Source organism: Bombina bombina, chromosome 5 (assembly GCF_027579735.1).
Source record: "Bombina bombina isolate aBomBom1 chromosome 5, aBomBom1.pri, whole genome shotgun sequence".
Classification (NCBI taxonomy): domain Eukaryota; kingdom Metazoa; phylum Chordata; class Amphibia; order Anura; family Bombinatoridae; genus Bombina; species Bombina bombina.
In genome coordinates this window covers 272203289-272229174 of record NC_069503.1, presented here as the reverse complement: position 1 = coordinate 272229174, position 25886 = coordinate 272203289, and the positions used below count along the sequence as shown (strand labels likewise).

General features: G+C 39.6%; 1 protein-coding gene across 1 annotated transcript in view; it reads left to right on the top strand.

Annotated features, from left to right (window-relative positions):
• RUNDC3B (RUN domain containing 3B) overlaps window positions 1-25886 on the top strand; it is an 848400-nt gene that overhangs the window by 775971 nt on the left and 46543 nt on the right. The window contains 2 exon segments of the mRNA XM_053713995.1: window positions 1791-1826; window positions 1828-1904. Coding sequence (XP_053569970.1) covers window positions 1791-1826; window positions 1828-1904 — 113 coding nt within the window.

Sequence of the window (25886 nt, the reverse complement as noted above, 5' to 3'; positions counted from 1 at the left end):
TCAAAAATAATAAAAAAAAAATTTGTATAAAATACACTACACTGTACTTTGGGGGCATATTTATAAAATTAAACCAGAGATCTGATCCCTGGTTAATTTTTATAAGCACTAATTGCTACCGCTACAGGCAAATTTGTCATTTGCAGGTGCGCGATGAACTAGCCCCTCACTTGTTATCTCCGCCCTAAAGAAACGTTAGATAGAATGAAGCATTCAAAGAAAAGATTAGTCTGAGAATAACACGTAGATGTATTTTTTAAAGTTTCATTTGGGTGTTTAAACATTGACAAAATAAATTTAAAGTTGTAGTGTCTATAAATCAATGGGAACTGCCATGTTGTAACTTAGGTTACCTTCTCTGCTGTGGCCAATTAGAGACAGTTATAATAGGTAACTATAGTAGTTTGTATCTTTCACTACCAATTTCTAGATAATAAACAGAACATCTTTCTTAAAAAACGTCATTAGGTTACAATTACCTTATAAACCAATACCTTGTTTTAATTTCATTAAATCAATTTAAAATTGCTCTGAAACTGCACTGCAGAAACAGTGTGGTTTATTTTGTTTCATTATTTTTAAAGCCACTTCCATTCCACAAGAATAGCCATTAATCAAGATAAGCAATTTAAAATTAGAATAAAGTATCAAAGCAAAATCTAGTTAAAGACACAAAAACTAAAAACTGTAAACAAAACCGGGTATATTACAGAGTTTATTGAGATTTCATGGGGATTTTCACAATCCATCACGGAAACTAAAGATTCTTTTATGACAGGCTCAGTAACTGATTGATATTTGTTCAAAATGTTTTTAATTATCAAATAAAATTAATTACCATTATGTGTTGTATTTAAATCTCATATCATTTTTGGTAATTTGATAATATATTAAATGCCTGAACACTTTATTGCAATGATTTATAAACTTTTAACTTTAATTTTTGAACAAGTTACATACTTTGAAATAGTGATTTGCACATTTTATCAAACAAAAAAAGATGGTGTTTATTTACATGTGAAACTGACTATGTGGAACTTTCCATTGAAAAGCAAACTGTAATACATGAAAACAGGAAAAATAAGGATTTTGACCAGTCTAACATGTAGAACTGAAAATGTGCTCCAAAAGTGTGTTGTTTTTTTTTTGTTACTGATTGGAATCTTTTGTCAGTCTGTCCCCTACTCCCCCTTTGCAAGGTTTTTATAGCATTAATGCATTTGAAAGCTAAGCATTAATGCCAAGATAGTATTGTGACATTTTCAAAATGGATTTGAATGATTTGTATAGACTACAAATGCCCCTATGAAAAAAACACATGTAACTCTTTGTTGGTTAGTTTGTAAAGCTGTTTTAAAAATTTGTATTTACATGACTGGAAATTTAGGGTGTCTGTATTGTGTATTATATGGAAAAGTGAGGAATATATTTGTGTTGGGCTGAAAATATTAAGACAATCTTCTATTACTTTACTTTGGTCTTACTAATTATTTTCCCTTATTATTGTAAAAATACTGAATTCAGTAATATTTGCTCACAAATCTGCAATGTTAGTAAAATGTGGTAAATATAACAAATATGCTCAAAGTTTCATTAATTTGATTTTTTTTTAATCTTTCTCCTCATAGGGTTTGAGTTGAAATAGTTATAATATTATTATTAAATATTACTAGTGACTGGTGCTCACTCATTAGCAGGAGGGCATTTTTGTGCTTTGTTAATGCTGTAGAGTTCCTAAATAGAGGTAACAATTCTAATGACAATATGTGTGTTTTGTTTTACAGAAAAAGCTTCACAGCTTGGGCCAGTTATCTGCAGATGCCAGTCATGTCTCAGATTTCATTTGATCCAGGACATTCCCAGGATGGCAATGGAAAGCTCGATGGATCACACTTACGTGAAAGGTATGTTTTTGTCTTGTAATAAGGTTCTTATCAGAAAAATATGGCTATGAATATGTGTTTGTGTGTGTGTGTGTATGTGTATATATATATATACTATATACTATATATATATATATATATATATATAAACAAAAGTAGAAGACCCCTATGACTAGCAAGCGGTCAGCTTCTGTACAGGAGGCGCACTAACCAGTATAAATATCAGAAAAGGAGGATGTAAAATAATACACTCAACTGTTGTTGATATGTGTGTCTTAATTTAAATAAAAATACTAAGCCACCAACTCGTACAAATGGGCTACTTTTGTGTATCAATCACACTGTACTACGGTAGGCCTTTAGATAGGAAGGTGGCAGTACTTATATAATGCACACACTATTAGGGGGAAAACAGAAAAAATATATGTCAGACTATTTGAGAGTTCCCTGCAGCAAAAACACAAACACCAAAGGCGAGACGACCCTTTCCAACCAGTCTCTAATAAAGGACAATAGTGAAACAGAGAAACAATGTGGTGTGCTAAGCGCTGAGGAAAAACTACATAAGGATGTATGATACAATAGAAATCCCAATATCGACATTAAATCATTAGTCTCTTGTAAAGGCAAGTGAATGTGTCACTAATTGACAATATGGTGTTAAGAAAAACAGTGGTTCCAACCATAAACATAAGTTCATTAAGTTCTTGTTTGACAGAAATAAGTGTCAAAAACACTGACAAGGTGTTGTAGAGCTGAAGCACACAGATAAATCTATCAGGCGATCCCTTATGTGGGATTACTTACAAGCTGCTAACCCTCAATAATATGTTGGTAATGAGACGCTGTTGGGTACTATCGTAGCTGAATACGTCAACCGGCGAGTGAGGCAGACACACCCCCCTCTTGATTACTCTCTCAGCTTTACGATCACACTGTCTTTACTTGTAACGTTTTCACTACCTCTGTGGGCGATTTCCGTACAAACACTCTTCCACTAGGCTCCAAGTGGTGCACGTTTGCAGTCATAACTCAAATGATCATTAAAGCTTCTCTTGGGGAACATATGTATAAAAATAATATAAAATCAGTGTTCTTCACAGAAAATGTTGCATTATTAAGAAGCAAGTAGGAGCAGTATAATATTTTCCAATATTAGATATTTTTCTGATATCAAAGCACAAATTAATTGCATAATTTAAAGGGCCATAATACCCAATGTTTAAACACTTGAAAGTGATGCAGCATAGCTGTAAAAAGCTGACTAGAAAATATCTCTTGAACATCTCTATGTAAAAAAGAAAGATATTTTACCTCAAAAGTTCCTCAGTAGCCACCTCCCATTGTAAAGGATTTCTAAGCAGCATTTTAGTGTGTCTGTCCTGGGACATCTGAAGGGATGAGCATCGTGCACTCTCATCTTATTTCACCAATCAGGTAAAGGAAGTTTACAATGAAATCTCATGAGTCAAGTCAAATCTCATGAGATCACAGTAAAAGTTCATGACCTCAGCACTGCTGATTCTGATTGGCTGCTGTTCATTTCTTCATTTTTTTATTTTTTTTACCTGCAGCTGGGAGCAGATGAAGTATAACTTTTTACACAGAACTTACTCTACTGAGCTGAGGAGATTGTGAGGTAAAATATCTTCCTTTTTTTACATAGAGATGCTCAGGTGATATTTTCCTGTCAGCTTTTTACAGTTATACTGCATCAGTTTCAAGTGATTTAGCATATGAGTATTATGTCCCTTTAATGATAATTTGTGCTATAAAAATGGAAGCATTTTAATATTCGCTCAGCACTGTGGCTGAGCTCTGTAGCAACCCAAGGGTTGCAGGCTCGATCCCTAACGAGGTCCGCTCAGCCTTTCATCTTCCGACGTCGATAAAATGAGCAGCGCCTTGAGACTCTTACGGGTGATTAGCCGCGCTTTACAAATACCCAATACATTCATACATATTCATTTTAGCTTATATATTTGAGTATTCTATCTCTTACTGTATTATTGTTTTTCATTTGATTATCTCAATATAGATATGTACTACCTTGTGTTGTGATTATTTACAACCTTTTTATAATCTTTAATCAGAATCCCAAATGAAAAAAAAATGACAAAATAACACGTACTAAAGGGAGATCAAATAATAAAAAAGTAATAAAAATATAAAATTCATTTGAAGCCCTGATACAAGAATTTGTATATATTGTGTACAGAGGCAAATTATTCAGATGCAGACTTTTGTGTGTGTTTACCATATCCCACTAGCACTCACCTGCAAGGTGGACTTCTTTCACATTCTCAAAGCACAAACTGTATTTAGTAATATGTTATTTAAATGCTGTTGAAACGGTTTAGTTAAAGCATATATTACATGCTACAAGAAATTGAGATCATGGTAAAAACGAATTAAGCGCTAAAATACAAAATGAAACTTAGGCTTTGGTGCCATCTACTGGTGTTTTTTATTAATTACGCTTGTAAATGTAAATGTGATTTATCTGGTTCATGAATTTGCTGTTTGTATGAATTTGTATTTGATAACAGCTATAGAAAGAGATGAGCTATGTGCAGCTTAAAATGTTTTCTGAATATATTTTATTTTTATAAAGCTGCAATTATTAACTGGTTTGGTTATGAAACAAAAGCAGAGGTTTGACAAAATCTCAATGACTCTCTTTCCCTTTAACAAACGTCTTTATAATTACTTTTTTTCCCTGTGGTAAGGGGGGAAAAAACTTAATGTATTGGAATTTATGATGCAAGGATCTGAAACACTTTAAATCAAGATCTGAAATTTTTTTCCAATCTGACTTATAAAAGAAGAAAGTGACTCAACTTAAAGGCTACTTAAAGGGACATATAATTGCAAAAAGAAATGTTATAATGTGTTAGCTATATGCAAGCAATAGTTCAATAATAAAATGCTTTATGTATTTAACCCCCGCATGTGGTTTTAACATATAGTTCAAGTCAGCCCCAGAGCAATATTGTTATTCATGACTTAAGCTTTAACTGTGGATGGCGACACCTGGTCATTATCTGCTGAGAGAGTTACAGTTGCCAGTGTTTTCATTTACTACATGTAATCAGGCATGGATAGCCTAGGGGGCAATGCAAATTTTCCATAGGGTCACCCAGCAGCTCTTGCATACACGCTGCACATGCGCTCTTGTAGAGTCAGACTCACTATGCTATTGTATCCTGCTGAGAGGAGGCCAGCCGGAAATCTGAGGAATCAGACAGTACAGGGACGGTGAGCAGGATTATTATTATTATCGGTTATTTGTAGAGCGCCAACCGATTCCGCAGCGCTAAGATAGGTAGCAGATACTGAGCTGGTACTAGTCAGGGGACTGGGAGGAGGCTGCCATCTATGGTAGCATAGGGACTGTAGAGGGAGGAATACTCACAAGCAGGCAGAAAGAACAGGGCAGCCGGTATTGCTGCGCTGTTTCCCTGCGGGGGCCCCTCACTAAGATGTTTTAAGCCTTTGTAAAGGTTACAGGATTTGCCCCCACCCAGTCTCTTATGCCTTTACTTAAAGAAACAGTGCTGTGTGTGTACAGTATAATTACTGCTACAGTTTATCTGGTAGGTCATGAGGCACAGTTTTGTTTTTGGGAGGAGGGTGTTCCTGTTGTTAAAGGACATGAAACGCAAAATGTGTCTGTCATTATTCAGATAGAGAATATAATGTCAAAAAAAGTTTCCAATTAACTTATATTATCAAACTTGCTTCCGATCTCATGTTATTCTTTGTTGAAGTGATACCTAGGTAGGTAGCGTGCACATGCCTGAAGCACTACATGACAGGAAATAATGCTGCCATCTAGTGCTACTGCTAATGTATAACATTGTTGCAAAACTGCTGCCATATAGTACTGCATACACGTGCACACTCCAGAGCTAACATCCATGCTTTTCAACAACGGATAAAAAGAGAACAAAGAAAATTTGATAATAGAAGTAAATTAGAAGGTTGTTCAAAATTGTATGTTCCATCTTAATCATCAAAGAAACTGTTTGGCTTTTATGTCCACCTGTTGGCCCAGTGCATTATGTGTTCCTGTTTGCGCATTGCAAGTATTGCTCCTGACAGCCAATAGCAATGCCTTTTTTCTATGGATGGTGATTTAGCAGAATGATATAACATTAGCTTAGCACCAACTTTATCCATCAAAGTATATCAGAGCTATTTTATTACAAAGTTCCATTTTCCAGAACGCTGTTCCTGGCTCTACTGAGCGGGTCTTTTTTTCCCATAAGCGCATCGCGGGCACGCTGTCTAGTCACAGCACACCCGATCGTGCCATTAAACTGAATGTAGCTCGCTACTGCTACCAGACCTGATTTAAACCTTTTCATGGATAGATTTGTTTTAAAAAAAGGTACACACAAACTTATGGCAAAGATAACATGTATGGCATTTGATTAGCTAAAGTTTACCATCACTTTAGCACATCAGGCTTTTCATGTGCTGGGACTTGAAATTCACAAACCATACAAAAAATCCAGATTTATTGTAGCATTTCTGGACCTATTAACCTTTTGCTCACAATCACTGCAGCGGCAAAGAAAGAAAAATGAAGTTACCCCATAAAATACCACCTGCTTGTGAAACTTTCAATAGTGTCCTAGACAAAGTACAACATTAAAACAAATCCTCAACATATCTGCATATATTGTTCTCAGCAGGTTAAATGTATTATTATATTAATTTCAGGCTGTGTAACATCTATATAAACTGGGTTGTTTGTGTTTTCCTGCAATACAGATGCTGAAGAGTTAATCATTTAACACTTATTTTGGTACTTTCTGTAAAGTTATTCTTCCTATGACAACTGTGTGCTTGAGAGTAAGGGAGGGGATGAGAAGCTTGATGCTTTAACCTGCTATATCAGTGCATATGTTAGAGCAATTTTCTAGTTGTACTATTACTTGCATAACCCCTGCAAAGTGGTGAGCCAATGACAAAAGACAAATGTTTGTAGCCACCAGTCAACAGCTAGCTGCCAGTAGTGCATTGCTGCTGTTGAGGATTGGTACATATCCTTTTTAACAGTTACCCAAGAGAACACGGTTAATTTAATTTTTCCTGTCCCTTTAAGCAATCAGTATGGGGATCGATCTGAGTGGGCAGAGCTATACAAACCAACAATTGGCATGGCTCTCTTGTAAAGTGTTCCTTGGTTATTATTTTTTTCAAATGTTAGCAGCTATGAGATTCCTAACATCATTATGTAGCTAACGTAAAGGCCAGTGTGTTATTTTATTAGTGAACAAATAATTATCATCCCTATGCAACGCATTTTAAAGGTCATTCTCATTTAAGAATAGCATGCTGTCATTTTTGCACTAGTGTTTTTTTTAAACATCCTTACTTTTTTATTTGCATACTTTTTTACTAAAGTTATATATTTCAAAGGGGGTGGGAGTTTTTATATTTCGGCCACTGGGTTATACTTGCCCCCTGGGTCAAAAGTTGGCAGTCCTCCCCTGTACACAGGACGTTGGGTGAGAATGGCACGGTGTATACATATAGTTGGTATCATGCATAATACTATAAAGCAAGGGTTATGACTACGGCTTATACCGAAACGCGTTTGCTGATCTCTGATGCTCAGGGGACTCGCGTTACAAGCCCTGTATTTTATATTTACGTTCATGTTTTAACTTTTGTATTGAATAAACTTCTACTTTTTATCCTGATATCTCCAGTGCTCCTCAGCAATGTCTTTTGTTACTTTATCAAACATGTCCTCAGTCCTCCCTAACAGGCAAGGTTTTCAGGATTACCTTGGGTCTGAGCAGGTTAATGACCATCATACACACAGAGAGAAGCTCACTCTCAGGAATGAACAACCAGCTTGTTCTATGGTGATTTACCACCTGGATGCAGCTTCTTTTTAGCCCAGTAATGCTTTTTTGTAGTATATCAGTCTGATCCCACCTATTAGGGTTAGCCCAGTGCCGAAATACCAGGCAATTCCTCTCGGAACAAAGAGCACGGCAACCAAGAAGATTGTTTTGGTTTTCATTGGGCCCTGTCAGTGAGGTGCAGCCATATTCCTCTAAGCACACTGAGCAAGAGGAATGTGGCTGCACCTCACTGATGAGGCCCAAAGACGGCCAAAATGATTGTCTGGGGTTGCCATGTTCGTTGTTCAGAGGAGGATTGCCTGGTATTTCAGGGCTGGACTGACCTCACTCGGCGGGATCAGACTGATATACTTGAGGAAAGTTCTCCTCTGTGAAAAGCACAATTGGGCTAAAAGAGGCTGCTCCTAGGTAGTAACTCGCCCTAGAACAAGCTACTGAGCTGTTGTTCGTTCCTGGCAGAGTGCTTCTCTTTCTGTAGGCATTTGAACTATGACCCTGGGGAAGTCTCCATAAGGGTGATGGGGAAAACCAGATGTGGGCTCCTTGCCCAATGTGCTTAGAGAAATATGGCTGCACCTCACTGACGAAGTCCAAAGAAGGCTGAAAAGATTTTCTGGGGTTGCCATATTCCTTGTGACTGGTATTTCAGGGCTGACTGTTCATAGGTGGTAACTTGCTATAGAACAAACTACTGAGCTGTTGTTTGTTCCTGTTTAAAATGCTTCTCTTTCTGTAGGCAGGTTAATAACCATGTTTACTAATCGGCTGTCGGCTGATTATTTCACCTGTGCTGAAAATCTGGGCTGTAAGGGAGATTTGAGTATTGTTTTTAAAATGCCTGCTACAGAGCAAACGGCACAAGGAGGATGTGTCACCATCAGGCAGATGGTCTCTATGCATCTGTCACATTGCTGTGTCTTTAATAGGAAGGTGTAATCTGATAGGATATGATGTAAAGTACCCATGGGGGTGGGGGGGGTTCTGTCAGCAGAGCACAGGAAAAAAGGGAGCCCTCTGGCTATTTTTGTATCATATACATTTTATTTTGACTTTATTGATCCTTTAAACTTTCAGGATTCAGGCACAGTGTACAATTAAAAAAGGGTCCTATTTACATCTTTAATTAACTAAACCTCCTTGTGTTATTCTTTTTTTGAAATTTAGATCCTTTCTACGACAGCATACTGAGGTTGGCTCAGGAGCATCCACATGACTTAAGCGATATATATGGCAGTAGTATGTTTTTAACAATGTTTTACATATAGTGTTTGCATAGTGGCCAACATTTTAAAAAAAATAATCTAGGGGGACACTTTTCAGCAGAGCACATGTATAGTTTGCATAGCGCCACCCACTCAAATGCACCCCAAAACAAACACATACAATTCTAGTAATATACTTTAGCCATACTGAGTAAACGTTAATGATTCACAAAGAGCGTGTAACCACTTATATTATCAAATTTACTTTGCCCTCTTGGGTACCTTTGTTGAAAAGAATATGTACATATCCTCTGCAGCAATATACTACTGGGAGCTAGCTGTTGATTGGAGTCTTTTGTCACTGGTTCACTAGTGCCTAGATCACTCGCTGATTGTAGGGCACGTGCGAAATCGCTTTTCTTTAGGCTCCCTTGAGCATCTTCATCTTCCCTAGCCTCACCAGTCCTTATGTTATTAAATACTATTTAATAACATAAGGACTGGTGAGGCTAGCGAGGCTGAAGACACTAGAGGGAGCCTAAAGAAAAGCCATATCGCACATGCTCGGCATTCAGCGTGCAACTTGTAATCTAGGTGTAGATGAACTCCCAGCAGTGCACTGCTGTTCTGAAACTAACATTAATTATGTGTTTAATCCCTTTGCAGAGGTTAAAGACAAGGTTATATGCAAAGAAAAGTGCAATAATAAAACTGCTCTAACATATTAGAGCCACAATTTAGCCCAGATGCGTTTCATCACCCACAATCATCTGAGGGGCTGTGATCTAAAGATGTTGCAGACTTTGTATTACATTGGCTTAGAAGCCCCCTTAAAAAAGAAGTGAAAAGTAAGATGCAGGCTGAATACTCCAGATCCATTTTACCCAAGAATTCGGCTAACACTCCAGAAGTGGATCCAAAACTTGTTAAATTCATCTCCACTCTTGACTTTAATGTTAAAAAAAAGTTTTTTCACAGATATTGAATAATCTGTCAAGACAAATAAACTTTTAGGGGCGGATTTATCATTGCTTGTCCCGGACAACAACCTGCACTATTTGGTGCGATTCCCAGCACTGCCTGTAAAATTATAAGTATTATCTGTTTTGTTTTTTTAATCAAATCAGGGTTTTTTTTTCTTCGTCTTTTAGTTGGAGACTCTCAGATGTGTCAGTATCACCATCAAATAAGAATTTGGAATTAGGGAATCTGAATAAGAATCCGTATTAAGATTATTATCCTCATCTGAGGAAAAGTTACAATCACTCTTGGAATCAGATGTCTTTCGACTCATATTTTTTAAGTTTACAGCTCATTCGTTTTCCCTCTGAACCTGAGGGAGGAGGTGATATATTTTTAGTTCCCATAGCTTTGGGAATAACAGTGTCTGATTATGCAGACTTCATATTAGAGGATTTAATAGATTTAGGCTTCTCTGTGACAGATAATTTTCTTTTCAGAGACTGTGTGTGGAGAGGCTTGAATAGCTTCTAGTAATACACTTATTTGAGTATTAAAGGAACATAAAACAAGTTGGAATAGAGACAAAATATAATATGTACTTTAATTACTTTACCGCCAAATTTGTACTGCAGTGCCTCTCCATTAACCCTTTCTTTTTAGTTTCTGAATTGTAAAGCTCTAACTCCCCCCACACATTTCCTTCTCATGGCTGTATCTATAATCATTGTTGTTTGGGTAAAATGCAAAAGTGCATAGGGATTATCTGCTGGAGCGTGCCTAGAAGCTGTGAACTCAATTAAAATACAATGTCTGTGTCTAAACAATGATAAGGGGGTGGAGTTGGCTTCTCCAGGCAGCATAGCTATGTAATTAATTTTGCTTATTTTTGAAATTGATTTTAAAATACTTGCCAGCAATTTTTAAACATTTTATTATGCAAACTATTTTTAATTAATTAGCCATTTTAGGATATGCACAGACCTCAACTTGTTTTATGTCCCTTTAAAATTGTCAAACAATGTATAAATAGTATCTATCATAACCTGCACTGAGTTTTCATAGACAGGGTGAGAAGCAGAAGAAAATATTTTATAAAATTTAATGAAATATAAATGTAACTAATAAAATAAACATGTATGTGGTGAAAATAAAACGACTGTAGGAAATAAAATGTGTTTTGAGTTAAGAAAAGAGTTAATGGGAGGAGCAACTAAATAAAAGTAACTTAATGTAACAAGATGTCCTAAATGTCAGAGAGGTGGCACTTTCCTGTGGAAACTGTGTGTTCGGTAGGAGGAGAGAAGCTGAGTAACTTCAATGGGAGGTAAAGACGCACTGTGAGGGGAAAAAAAACAAAATGTATGCTTACCTGATAAATTTATTTCCGGATATGGTGAGTCCAATGCTTGAGTAATTACTGTTGGGAATATCACTCCTGGGCAGCAGGAGGAGGCAAAGAGCACCACAGTTAAACTGCTAAGTATCACTCCCTTACCCACAACCCACAGTCATTCGACTGAAGGGAAATAGAGAAAAAGTAGTAACACAAGGTGTAGAGGTGCCTGAGGTTATAGTAAAAAAAAAAAAACTGTCTTAAAATAAAAGATGGACTCCCCATATCCGGAAATAAATACATTTATCAGGTAAGCATACATTTTGTTTTTCTTTCCTAAGATATGATGAGTCCACGGCTTGAGTAATTACTGTTGGGAACAAATACCCAAGCTTGAGGACACAGATAAATAGGGAGTGACAAGTCAGGCAGCCCTAAACAGAAGGCACCACCGCTTGAAGAACCTTTCTCCTAAAAGAAGCCTCAGCCGAGGCAAAAGTATCAAATTTGGAAAAAGTATTTAGAGAAGACCAAGTTGCAGCCTTGCAAATTTGTTCCACAGAAGCCTTATTTTTGAAAGCCCAAGAAGAGGAAACAGCTCTTGTGGAATGAGCCGTAATTCTCTCAGGAGGCTGCTGTCCAGCATTCTCATAAGCCAAACGAATTATACTTTGTAAACCAAAAAGAAAGAGTAGTAGCAGTAGCTTTCTGACCTCTAGGTTTCCCAGAGAAACAGACAAATAGGGCAGAGGACTGGCGAAAATCCTTAGTCGCCTGTAAGTAGAATTTAAGAGCACTTACAACATCCAAATTGTGTAACAAATGTTCTTTGGAAGAAGGATTATGACACAGAGAGGGAACAACAATTTCCGGATTGATATTTCTATTAGAAACAACCTTAGGAAGGAAGCCTAACTTAGTACGAAGAACCGCCTTATCGGCATGAAAAATAAGATAAGGGGAATCACACTGCAGAGCTGAGAGTTCTGAGACTCTTCGAGCAGAAGAGATAGCAACAAGAAACAAAACCTTCCAAGATAACAACTTAATGTCTATGGAATGCAACGGCTCAAACAGAGCTAGCTGTAAAACTTTAAGAACAAGGTTATGGCTTCAAGGAGGAACAACAGACTTACAGACAGGCCTGAATTTGACCAAGGCCTGACAAAAAGATTGCACATCTGGCACATCCGCGAAAGGTTTATATAGTAAAACTGATAAAGCAGAAATCTGACCCTTCAGGGTACTGACTGACAATCCCTTCTCCAGGCCTTTCTGAAGAAAAGATAAAATTCTAGGAATTCTAATTCTACTCCAAGAGTAGCCCTTGGATTCACACCAATAAAGAGATTTACACCATATCTTATGGTAAATCTTTCTAGTAACAGGCTTGCAAGCCTGAATCATGGTCTTAATGACCGACTCAGAAAAAACACACTTAGAATTAAGCGTTCAATCTCCAAGCAGTCAGCTTCAGACAAACGAGATTTGGATGAAGGAAAGGACCCTGAATCAGGAGGTCCTTTCTCAGAGGTAGTCTCCAAGGTGTGAGAGATAACATCTCCACTAGGTCTGCAAACCATATTAGAATCACTGACGCCCTCTCCTGTTTGATATGAGCAATGACTCGTGTAAGGAGAGCAAATGGAGGAAACGTATGCCAACCTGAAAACCCAAGGAACCGCCAGAGAATCTATCAGAACGGCCTGCGGATCTCTTGACCTTGAACAGTACCTTGGAAGCTTGGCGTTCTGACGGGGCACCACTAGATCTAACTCAGGCACCCCCCCATTTGAGGACTAAGATGGAAAACACCTCCGGATGGAGTTCCCGCTCCCCGGGATGAAAAGTCTGTCTGCTCAGAAAATATACGCTTCCCAGTTGTCTACTCCTGGAATGTGGATGGCAGATAGACAGCAATTTTGGGTCTCTGCCCACTGAAGAATCTGAGTAACCTCCTTCATGGCTAAGGACCTCAGAGTTCCTCCCTGGTGATTGATGTAAGCCACAGAGGTTATGTTGTCTGACTAGAACCTGATAAACTGCTGAGGACAACTGAGGCCAAGCCAATAGAGCATTGTAAATCGCCCTCAACTGCAAGATGTTGATGGGAAGAGGCAGACTCTGCATGAGTTCCAGACTGCTCCCAGCCCAGCAGGCTGGCATCTGTGGTCACAACCCTCCAGGAAGGTCTCTGAAAGCATATGCCCTGAGACAGATGTTCCTGATAAATCCACCACGGGAGAGAGTCCCTTAATGACTGATCTAACTCTATTCTCTGAGATAGATCCACATGGTCGCTATTTTATTGTCTGAGCATGCACAACTAGAGAGCTCTGAAATGGAATCGAGCAAAAGGAATGATGTCCATGGAAGCCACTATCAGACCGATTACCTCCATACATTGAGCCACTGAAGGATAAGCAGTAGCCTGAAGAGAGAGGCAAGAGGAAATTATTTTGTTTTTCCTGTCCTTTGTCAGAAAAATCTTCATCAATAGAGAATCTATTATGGTCCCTACTCTTGTAGCAGGGGAAAGGGAGCTTTTTTCCAGATTCTCATTCTATCTGTGGGAAGGAAGAAAAGACAACAATATCTCTGTGTGAGATTTTGCTTGTTGAAAAGATGGCGCCTGAGCCAATATTTTGTCCAGGTAGGGTGCCACAGCAATTCCACGAGAACGGATCACTGCCAACAGAGCCCACAGAACCTTTGAAAAATTCTGGGAGCCGTGGCTTGACCAAATAGAAGGGCCACTAACTGGAAATGTTTGTTCAGAAAGGCAGATCTCAGGAATCTGTGATGGTCCCTGTAAATAGGAACATGAAGATAAGCATCCTTTATGGTTGTCATGAACTGACCCTCTTGTACTAAAGGAAGAATGGAGCGTATAGTCTCCATCTTGAAGGATGGAACTTTGAGAAACTTGTTTAAACACTTCAAGTCTAGAATGGGACGGAAAGTTCCCTCTTTTTTGGGAACCACAAATAGGTTGGAGTAGAACCCGAAACCCTGTTCCTGCACTGTAACTATCACTCCCAGGGAGGAAAGATGTTGTATACATTTCAAGAATGCCTCTCTCTCTTTATCTGGTTTGCAGATAATCTTGAGAGATGGAATCTGCCTCTAGGAGGAAAAGTCTTGAGTTCCAATTTGTAACCCTGGGATACTATGTCCACAGTCCAGGGATCTGGGACATCTCCTATCCAGGCTTGAGAGAACTGAGAAAGTCTGCCCCCCACCTGATCCGATCCCGGATCGGGGGCAAACCCTTCATGCTGATTTGGAATCAGTTGCAGGTTTGTTTGATTGTTTCCTCTTGTTCCAAGACTGATTGGGTTTCCAAGAAGACTTGGATTGTTCCTGCTTGGAAGAAGAAGGGGAAGGCTTTCCTCTGAAGTTACGAAAGGAACGAAAATTACTCTGTCCTTTTAGGCCTATTCTTCTTATCTTGAGCTAGAAAAGACCCTTTTCCACCCGTAATATTAGAGATAATTTCTGCCAAACTGGATCCAAACAAGGTTTTGCCCTTGTAAGGAATTGCCAGAAGCTTGACTTCAGAGGAAACATCCGCAGACCAGGATTTCATCCATAACGCCCTGCGGGCTAGGTCAGCAAAACTAGAACTTTTAGCTCCTAGTCTAACAACCTGTAAAATGGCATCTGCAATAAAGACATTGGCCAACTTAAGAGCAATAAACACAAGTAGCACTTTGCTATTTCCAAACCATTGTTTTTCAAAATTAGCGATAGTTACATTGGAGCACTGATATCTGTCAGGAATCCCTGAATATCCCTTGACATGTAGATATTTTTTTTAGTAGACAACCCAAAGTATTGATCTAGGCCCATTTTGGTATATTTTATGCCACCATTTCACTGCCAAATGCGATCAAATAAAAAAAATATTCACTTTTTCACAAACTTTAGGTTTCTCACTGAAATTATTTAGAAACAGCTTGCACAATTATGGCACAAATGGTTGTAAATGCTTTTATGGGATCCCCTTTGTTCAGATATTTATGGCTGTGGCATTACTTTTTGTTAATTAGAAGGCCGCTAAATGCCGTTGTGCCCCACATTTGTATTAGGCCCAGCAGTGAAGGGGTTAATTAGGTAGCTTGTAGGGTTAATTTTAGCTTTAGGGTAGTGTAGTAGACAACCCAAAGTATTGATCTAGGCCCATTTTGATATATTTCATGCCACCATTTCACCGCCAAATGCAATCAAATAAAAAAAATCATTAACTTTTTCACTAACTTTGGGTTTCTCACTGAAATTAACAAACAGCTTGTGCAATTATGGCACAAATGGTTGTAAATGCTTCTTTGTTCAGAAATATATGGCTTTCGCATTGCTTTTTGGTAATTAGAAGGCTGCTAAATGCGGCTGCGCACCACACTTTGTATTATGCCCAGCAGTGACAGGGTTAATTAGGTAGCTTGTAGGGAGCTTGAAGGGTTAATTTTAGCTTTAGTGTAGAGATCGGCCTCCCATCTGACACATCCCACCCCCTGATCCCTCCCAAACAGCTTTCTTCCCTCCCCACAATTGTCCCCGCCATCTTAAGTACTGGCAGAAAGTCTGCCAGTACTAAAATAAGTTTTTTTTTAAATTTATTTATTTATTACCCTACCCCCTCCCAGATCACTTTTAAAAAGCATTGCCCCCCTCCTCTGCCACCCACCACCCTCTCCCAGCACTCTCTCCCACACTTTGATATTTGTATGCGCTAGATCGTGGGCGCGCGTACGCGATCCTCACCTCCCCCGCGCACACCCGGCATTGAGTGCAGCTGTCCAGAAGGAAGTTCCCCAGTGATGGGCCTTCCACCCACCCACCAACGATCAGCACCATCGCTGGCCGATGCAGAGAGGGCAACAGAGTGGCGCTCTCTGCATCGGTGTGCCTAAAAAGGGATTGCAGTGATGCCTCAATATCGAGGCATCACGGCAATAACTTGAAAGCGGCTGGAAGAGATCAGGATTGCTTCCAGCCGCTTGAAACACCTGACGACGAACAGGGTACGTCGCTAGTCTTTAAAGACCAGTTTGTGTAAGACATACCCTGTACGACGTGTGTCGTTAAGGGGTTAAAGCCACCACAACCTGACTGCAAGGAATGACATGGAATACGGCTATACCCCAAAACGTGCTTGTAGAAATCAAAATTTTTCTTCAGACACCTAAACTTCACCTTCTCCATGCACCGAAGGCAAAGAAAATGACTGAGGATTGTGGGTAAGGGAGTGATACTTAGCAGTTTATCTGTGGTGCTCTTTGCCTCCTCCTGCTGGCCAGGAGTGACATTCCCAACAGTAATTACTCAGAATTACTCAAGCCGTGGACTCACCCTATCTCAGAAAAGAAAAATGGCTACCGTTCTGCGCATGCACAGTGAGAAAAGACAGGAGCATGACGAGGTAAACAATCAATGGGGTTAAAAAAGAAGCCAGGAAAAATGACTCAAGCAAAAAACAGAGCACGAATGTTAAGGGGAAAAAATTTAAAATGTAAAAAAATAAATAACCAGATAAAGAGATTGAAAAACAAATTATGAAAATTAGGCAGAGAAAGGTTAAATAGGAAGTGAAAACTGATAATCTGCCACATATAAGTTGTCTATGAAGCCATCTAATTTGTACACGCTGCCGTTTGGATTCTACCGATCCTGCTGAACACTTTGATACCAGAAATGTGCCGAGTTCCACACCCGAAAACTAATCTGAAGCGTTGAGGCCTGCGGCAACCCTCATGGAGGATATCAAACCCCCCGCAAGTAATAGTACGGGGTATGAGCGGCTTCTATGCTGCTATAAAATTGTTCTACTGATCATTTTAAGCGCTACTTAAGTAATGACTTATGCCTAACTATAGGATATAAGCTACAACTTCTAATGATCGTAACATAGGAAGTGGCTACTATGGAGGCAGTTGCTAGATGGGAAACTACCATATCATAGTTGATTGACATATCATTAATCTTGCTGCCCCAAGAGATCACAGCCAAGCTACCTCTACATGACTGTAGTACAGACAGCGATCCTGAGCTGAAACAAGAGGAACAGATCGATCCACATTCCCAATTGAGAGGAAGCGATCAGGAGATAACTGAACTCTTGAGGGATGACATCACTTCTGCTACCTCTACTGAGAGCCAAAACAGCGGCTTCTATAGACAGCCGTGCTGTACCGACATGGATTATGCATTGGGCCCCCAAGAAGACTGTGCTGCACCTACTCCTGCATGCGAGATCCGAGGAGTTAAGAGGCTCCTACAAGATCATTCTGACGGGAGCAGCCTTATTTTATTATTTTTTAAAAGTTATATATTTTATTCGCAGATGATGTCACGTTATCCTGCCCGCTATTTTCAGCACTGAGTGTTCAAATACTTAAACCAATAACTTTGTGTTTAAAGCGCCATTTTGAAACCTAGGTATTGTAAGCGGATTGGTACAGAGCAAAGGATACCCACGGAGTGGGTTTGGAAAACAATTAAATTTGCAGACAAGATTTCTGACGGTAGAGATATGTTAATGAAATGCTATTGATAAAAAGCGTATTTGGGGTAGTTAGTTAGTAACAGGCATAGAAAATATTTACTTACAGTGGCCCTTTAACTAATGTTCAATATGGTGTGTTATTATTTTTCTCCATGATGTTTCTAAGACAGCTTCTCTTAACGTATATTTTACTGCAACGCTTGTTTTCTATAAAGGAAGTTTCAACCTGAAAGTAAAAATTAACACTTGCCCCATAAACTGTAGCTCTAGTAGCATAAAAGGATTTGGAATTGTGTCACTCTCACTAAGATAGGTTACTACCATGACTGTATAGTGTGAAACTGTTTACCACTCCTCTTTTTTATTCATTTTTTGAGCTAAATGTGTGGTTCAATGTAAGAGCTGATACTTATCATGATAACAATGTGTCACATCTGAAATTTAACCCTACAATTCACAAGGGCTAAGTTAACATGTTGGCTATGGGCAATTGCCTTTTGATACATAATTCTTATATCTACCTTTCTCTTGTAAGGTGTATCCAGTCCACGGATCATCCATTACTTGTGGGATATTCTCCTTCCCAACAGAAAGTTGCAAGAGGATCACCCACAGCAGAGCTGCTATATAACTCCTCCCCTAAATGCCATACCCAGTCATTCTCTTGCAAACTCTCAACATAGCTGGAGGGTAGTAAGAGGAAAAGTGGTGTAATATAGTTAGTTTTTTCTTCAATCAAAAGTTTATTGTTTTTAAATGGTACCGGAGTTGTACTATTTCTCTTGTTAAGTGTATCCAGTCCACGGATCATCCATTACTTATGGAATATATTCTCCTTCCCAACAGGAAGTTGCAAGAGTCCACCCACAGCAAAGCTGCTATATAGCTCCTCCCCTAACTGCCATATTCAGTCATTCTCTTGCAAGCCTCAACATAGATAGGAGGTCGTGAGAGTCTGTGGTGATTTATACTTAGTTTATTCTTCAATCAAAAGTTTGTTATTTTTAAATGGCACCGGAGTGTGCTGTTTATCTCAGGCAGTATTTGGAAGAAGAATCTGCCTGCGTTTTTCTATGATCTTAGCAGACGTAACTGAGATCCATTTGCTGTTCTCACACATTCTGAGGAGTGAGGTACTTCAGAGGGGGAATGGCGTGCAGGTTTTCCTGCAGATAAGGTAGGTGCAGTAAAATATTTTTCTAGGAATGGAATTGACTAAGAAAATACTGCTGATACCGAAGTAATGTAAGTAAAGCCTTAAATGCAGCGATAGCGACTGGTATCAGGCTTATTAATAGAGATACATACTCTTATAAAAATGTGTTTTAAAACGTTTGCTGGCATGTTTAATCGTTTTTTAACGTACATTGGTGATAACACTGTAATGTTGGTATAGCCTTAAATGCAGTAAAAGCGATTGGTATCAGGCTTATTAATAGAGATACATACTCTTGTAAAAATGTGTTTTAAAACGTTTGCTGGCATGTTTAATCGTTTTTTAACATATGTTTGGTGATAAAACTTATTGGGGCCTAAGTTTTTTCCACATGGCTGGCTTAAATTTTGCATAGAAACAGTTAACTGAAGCTTCCCACTGTTGTAATATGAGTGGGAGGGGCCTAATTTAGCGCTTTTTTGCGCAGTTAAAATTACAAATGAATTATCCAGATTCCCTCAGCAGTCCCATGAATACTACAGGACATTTCTAAAGGGCTAAAAAGACTTCCAAAATCGTTTTTAGGGAAGGTAATCCACAGCTCTGCTGTGGCAGTTTTGTTGTGTCTGTTTTTAAAAAACCGTCTGTCGTTTTTTTGATCTGTTTTTTGCATTAAGGGGTTAATCATCCATTTGCAAGTAGGTGCAATGCTCTGTTACCTTATTACATGTACTGTAAAAATTTTGTTTGTTTTACTGCCTTTTTTCACTGTTTTTCAAATTTTGACAAAATTTGTTTCTCTTAAAGGCACAGTAACGTTTTATATATTTGCTTGTTAACTTGATTTAAAGTGTTTTCCAAGCTTATTAGTCTCATTATTAGTCTGTTCTAACATGTCTGACATAGAGGAAGCTCTGTGTTCATTATGTTTTAAGGCCATGGTGGAACCCCATCTTAGAATGTGTACCAGATGTACTGATTTCATGTTAAACAATAAAGATCATTTTTTGTCTTTAAAAACATTATCACCAGAGGATTCTGTCATGGGGGTAGTTATGCCGACTAACTCTCCCCACGTGTCAGACCTTTTGACTCCCGCTTTAGGGACTCACGCTCAAATGGCGCCAAGTACATCAAGGGCACCCATAGCGTTTATTTTACCAGGGGATTCTGTCGATGGGAAAGTTATGCCGATTAACTCTCCCCACGTGTCAGACCCTTCGACTCCCGCTTCAGGGACTCACGCTCAAATGGCGCCAAGTACATCAAGGGCGTCCATAGCGTTTATTTTACAAGACATGGCAAAGGTGGTGAATAATACTCTGGCAGCAGTATTAGTCAGACTACCTGAAATTAAAGGAAAGCAGTTAGCTCTGGGGGTAGATACAGAGCATACAGACGCTTTAAGAACCATGTATGATACTACCTCACAATATGCTTAGTCTGTGGGTGATTTTTTTTTTTTTTACTCAGGGAAGATGATTTAACCTGATTCTGATATTTCTACATTTAAAATTTATGCTTGAGAACCTCCACTTGTTGCTCAGGGAGGCTTTGGCTGCTCTGAATGAATGTGTACAATCGCAGGGCCAGAGAAATTGTGTAGACTGGATAAATAATATGCAGTGCCGGTGTGTACTGATGTTTTTCCAATACCTAAAGAGGTTTACTAAAAAATTTTTTTAAGGAATGGGATAGACCAGGTGTGCCGTTCTCTTCCCCTCCTATTTTTTAGAAGAATGTTTTCTAATAGTTACCACCATGGGACTTCTGGCAGACAGTTCCTAAGGTGGAGAGAAGAGTTTCTACTCTAGCTAAGCGTACCACTACCTCTGGCGAGGACAGTTGTGCTTTTTAGATCCAATGGATAAAAAATGTTTATTCAACAGGGTTTTATCCTGCAGCCCCTTGCATACATTGCTTCTGTCACTGCTGCTGAGGCGTTCTGGGTTGAGTCTCTTGATGAGGCTTTACAGTTAGCGACTCCATTGGATGAATATATTTGACAAGCTTATGCTAGCCAATTCCTTTGTTTTCTGATGCCTTTGTTCATTTGACTAGACTAACGGCTAAGAATTCTGTTTTTTACTATACTGGCGCGCAGAGCGCTATGGCTTATAACATGGTCAGCTGTCGTGACTTTAATAAATAAGCTACTTAACTTCCCTTCAAGGGGCAGACCCTATTTGGGCCTGGTTTGAAGGAGATTATTGCTTATATCACTGGAGGAAAAGGTCATGCCCTTCCTCAGGATAGGAATCAAGGGCCAAAAAAGGTCTAATTTTCGTGCCTTTTAAAACTTCAGGGCAGGTGTGGCATCCACTTCCTCTAAGGCAAAACAAGAGGGAATTTTTGCTCAGTCCAAGGCGGTCTGGAGACAATTGGACCTGGAACAAAGATAAGCAGGCCAAGGAGCCTGCTGCTGCCTCTAAGGCAGCATGAAGGAACGGACCCCTATCCGGTAACGGATCCTATAGGGGGCAGACTTTCATTCTTCGCCCGGGCGTGGGCAAGAGATGCCCAGGATCCCTAGGCATTGGAATTTATATCCCAGAGATATCTTCTGGATTTCAAAGATTCCCCCCCCAAAAAAGGGGAGATTTCGCCTTTCACAATTATCTGCAAACCAGATAAAGAAGGAGGCATTCTTACATTGTGTACGAGATCCATCCAGTTCCAAGAGAGGAACAGGGACAGAGTTTTTACTCAAATCTGTTTGTGGTTCCCAAGGTGAGGGAACCTTCAGACCTATTTTGGATCTAAAGATCTTAAACAAATTCCTCAGAATTCCGTCATTTAAGATGGAAACTATTCGTACCATCTTAACTATGATCCAGGAGAGTCAATAGAGGACTACAATGGATTTGAAGGATGCTTATCCTCACATTGTGATGCATAAAGATCACCTTCGTTTTTCAGGTTTGCCTTTCTAGACAGGCATTACCAGTTTGTACCTCTTTCCTTTGGGATATCTACAGCCCCAAGAATCTTTATGGAGGTTCTGGGGTCGCTTTGGCGGTCCTTAGGCCGCGGTGCATAGAAGTGGCCCCTTAGTTAGACGACATCCTGATACAGGCGTCAAACATCCAAATTGCCAAGTCTCATACGGACGTAGTACTGGCATTTCTGAGATCACATGGGTGGAAAGTGAACAAGGAAAGAGTTCTCTATCCCCAATCTCAAGGGTTTCCCTCCTAGGGACTCTGATAGATTCTGTAGAAATGAAAATTTACCTGACGGAGTCCAGGTTGTCAAAGTTTCTAAATTTCTGCCGTGTTTTTCATCCCATCCGCGCCCTTCGGTGGCTCAGTACATGAATGAAATCGGCTTAATAGGTAGCGGCAAGGGACATAGTACCGTCTGCACGTCTACATTTCAGACCGCTGCAACTATGCATGCTCAGTCAGAGGAACGGGGATTACACAGATTTGTCCCCCTGTTGATTCTGGACCAAGAGACCAGAGATTCTTTTCTCTGGTGACTATGTCGGGTCCATCTGTCCAAGGGTATGACCTTCCGCAGGTCAGATGGGACAATTGTTACAATGGATGCCAGCCTTTTAGGTTGGGATGCAGTCTGGAACTCCCTGAAGGCTCAGGGATAGTGGACTTAGGAGACCCTCCTTCTAATAACTATTCTGGGAGTGATATTCCATGCTCTTCAGACTTGGCCTCAGTTAGCAACTCTGAGGTACATCATACTCAGTCGGACAATATACACGACTGTGGCTTACATCAGCCATCAAGGGGGGAACAGAAGTTCCCTATTGATGTTAGAAGTCTTACAATAATTCACTGGACAGAGACTCACTCTTGTCTATCAGCTATCCATATCCCAGGTGTTGAGAACTGGGAGGTGGATTTTCTAAGTCGTCAGACTTTTCTTCCGGGGGAGTGGGATTTCCTCCGGAGGTCAAGACCAAGCAGGAGAGGGCTTTGGTGTTTTTGACAGCACCTGCGTAGCCACGCAGGACCTGGTATGCAGATCTGGTGGACATGTCATCCTTTCCATCACGGTCTCTGCTTCTGAGACAGGTCCCTCTACCTCAGGGTCCTTTCAACCATCTAAATAGAATCAATCTGAGATGGACTTCCTGGAGACTGAACGCTTGATGTTATCAAAGCATGGCTTCTCCGAGTCAGTCATTGATACCTTAAATACAGACATGAAAGCCTGTCTCTAGGAAAATTGAACATAGATATGGTGTAAATATCTGATTGTTATGAATCCAAGGGTTACTCATGGAGTAAAGCCTGGATTCCCAGGATATTATTTTTTCTCCAAGATGTTTTTGAGAAAAGGGTTGTCAGCTAATTCCTTAAAAGGGACAGATTTTTACTCTGTCTATTTTTTTGCACCAGCGTCTGGCAGGTATTCTAGACGTTCAGGCATTTGGTCAGGCTTTGGTTAGATCCAAGCCTGTGTTTAAAACTGTTGCTCCACCATGGAGCTTAAACCTGGTTCTTAAGGCTCTTCAAGAAGTTCAGTTTGAACCTTTTTTGTTCCATAGATATCAATCTTTATCTTGGAAAGTTCCTTTTGGGTAGCTATTTCCTCGACTCGTAGAGTCTCCAAGTTATCTGTGTTACAATGTGATTCTCCTTATCTGGTCCTTCGTACGAATAAGGTAGTCCTGCGTACCAACCTGGGTTTTTTTCCTAAGGTGGTATCTAACAAGAACATCACTCAAGAGATAGTTGTTCCATGCTTGTATCCTAATCCTTCCTCAAAGAAGGAACGTCTATTACACAATATTGGACGTGGTTTGTGCTTTAAAGTTTTACTTACAAGTTACTACAGTTTTCATCAAACGTTCACCTTGTTTGTTGTCTATTCTGGACAGAGGAGAGGTCAAAAGACTTCAGCAGCCTCTCTGTCTTTTTGGTTAAAAAGCATAATTCATTTAGCTTATGAGACTGCTGGACAGCAGCCTCCTGAAGGGATTGCAGCTCATTCTACTAGAGCTGTGTTTTTCACTTGGGCCTTTTTTAAATGTGGCTTCTGTTGAACAGATTTACAAGACGGAGTCTTGGTCTGCGCGTCATACTTTTTCAAATTTAACAAATTTGATACCTTGCTTCTTCGGAGGCTATTTTTGGGAGAAAGGTTTTTTTTTTTACAGGCAGTGGTAACTTCCGTTTAAGTACCTGCCTTGTCCCTCCCATCATCCGTGTACTTTAGCTTTGGTATTGGTATTCCATAAGTAATGGATGATCCGTGGACTGGATACACTTAACAAGAGAAAACATAATTTATGCTTACCTGATAAATTTATTTCTCTTGTAGTGTATCCAGTCCACGGCCCGCCCTGTCACTTTAAGGCAGGTAATTTTTTCATTTGAACTACAGTCACCACTGCACCCTATGGTTTTTCCTTTCTCTGCATGTTTTCGGTCGAATGACTGAATATGGCAGTTAGGGGAGGAGCTATATAGCAGCTTTGCTGTGGGTGGACTCTTGCAACTTCCTGTTGGGAAGGAGAATATATTCCATAAGTAATGGATGATCCGTGGACTGGATACACTACAAGAGAAATAAATTTATCAGGTAAGCATAAATTATGTTTTTATCTCAGGCAGCATTTAGAAGAAGAATCTGCCTGCGTTTTTCTATGATCTTAGCAGAAGTAACTAAGATCCACTGCTGTTCTCACATATGTCTGAGGAGTGAGGTAACTTCAGAGGGAGAATGGCGAGCAGGTTATCCTGCAATAAGGTATGTGCAGTTTAAGTTTTTCTAGGGATGGAATTTGCTAGAAAAAAGCTGCTGATACTGGATTAATGTAAGTTAAGCCTAAATACAGTGATTTAATAGCGACTAGTATCAGGCTTGCTATCAGAGGTATATACTCTGATTATTGTGCAATATAAAACGTTTGCTGGCATGTTTAATCGTTTTTATATATGCTTTGGTGATAAAACTGATTGGGGCCTAGTTTTTTCCACATGGCTGGCTTGTTTTTTGCCTAGAAACGGTTTCCTGAGGCTTTCCACTGTTGTAATATGAGTGGGAGGGGCCTATTTTAGTGCTTTTTTGCACAGTTAAAATTACAGACAGAGACATTCAGCTTCCCTCAGCAGTCCCCTGCATGCTTTAGGACATCTCTGAAGGGCTCAAAAGGCCCTTCAGGAAGGTAAAGCCACAGTGGAGCTGTGGCAGTTGTGACTGTTTAAAAAACGTTTTTTTTTTCAATTTGTTAATCCGTTTTTTGTATTAAGTGGTTAATCATCCATTTGCAAGTGGGTGCAATGCTCTGCTAACTTGTTACATACACTGTAAAAATTTCGTTAGTTTAACTGCCTTTTTTCACTGTTGTTTCAAATTTTAGCAAAATTTGTTTCCCTTAAAGGCACAGTAACGTTTTTTATATTGCTTGTTTAACTTGATGTAAAGTGTTTTCCAAGCTTGCTAGTCTCATTGCTAGTCTGTATAAACATGTCTGACATAGAGGAAACTCCTTGTTCATTATGTTTAAAAGCCATGGTGGAACCCCATATGAGAATGTGTACTAAATGTATTGATTTCACTTTAAACAATAAAGATCCGCTTTTATCTTTAAAAAAATTATCACCAGAGGATTCTGGCGAGGGGGAAGTTATGCCGACTAACTCTCCCCATGTGTCAGACCCTTTGACTCGTCCCGCTCAAGGGACTCACGCTAAAATGGCGCCAAGTACATCAAAGACGCCCATAGCGATTACTTTGCAGGACATGGCGGCAATCATGGATAATACCCTGTCAGCGGTATTAGCCAGACTGCCTGAATTCAGAGGAAAGCGCGATAGCTCTGGGGTTAGACGTGGTACAGAGCGCGCAGATGCCTTAAGGCCCATGTCTGATACTGCATCACAATATGCAGAAGCTGAGGAAGGAGAGCTTCAGTCTGTGGGTGACATTTCTGATTCGGGGAAACCCGATTCAGATATTTCTACTTTTAAATTTAAGCTTGAGAACCTCTG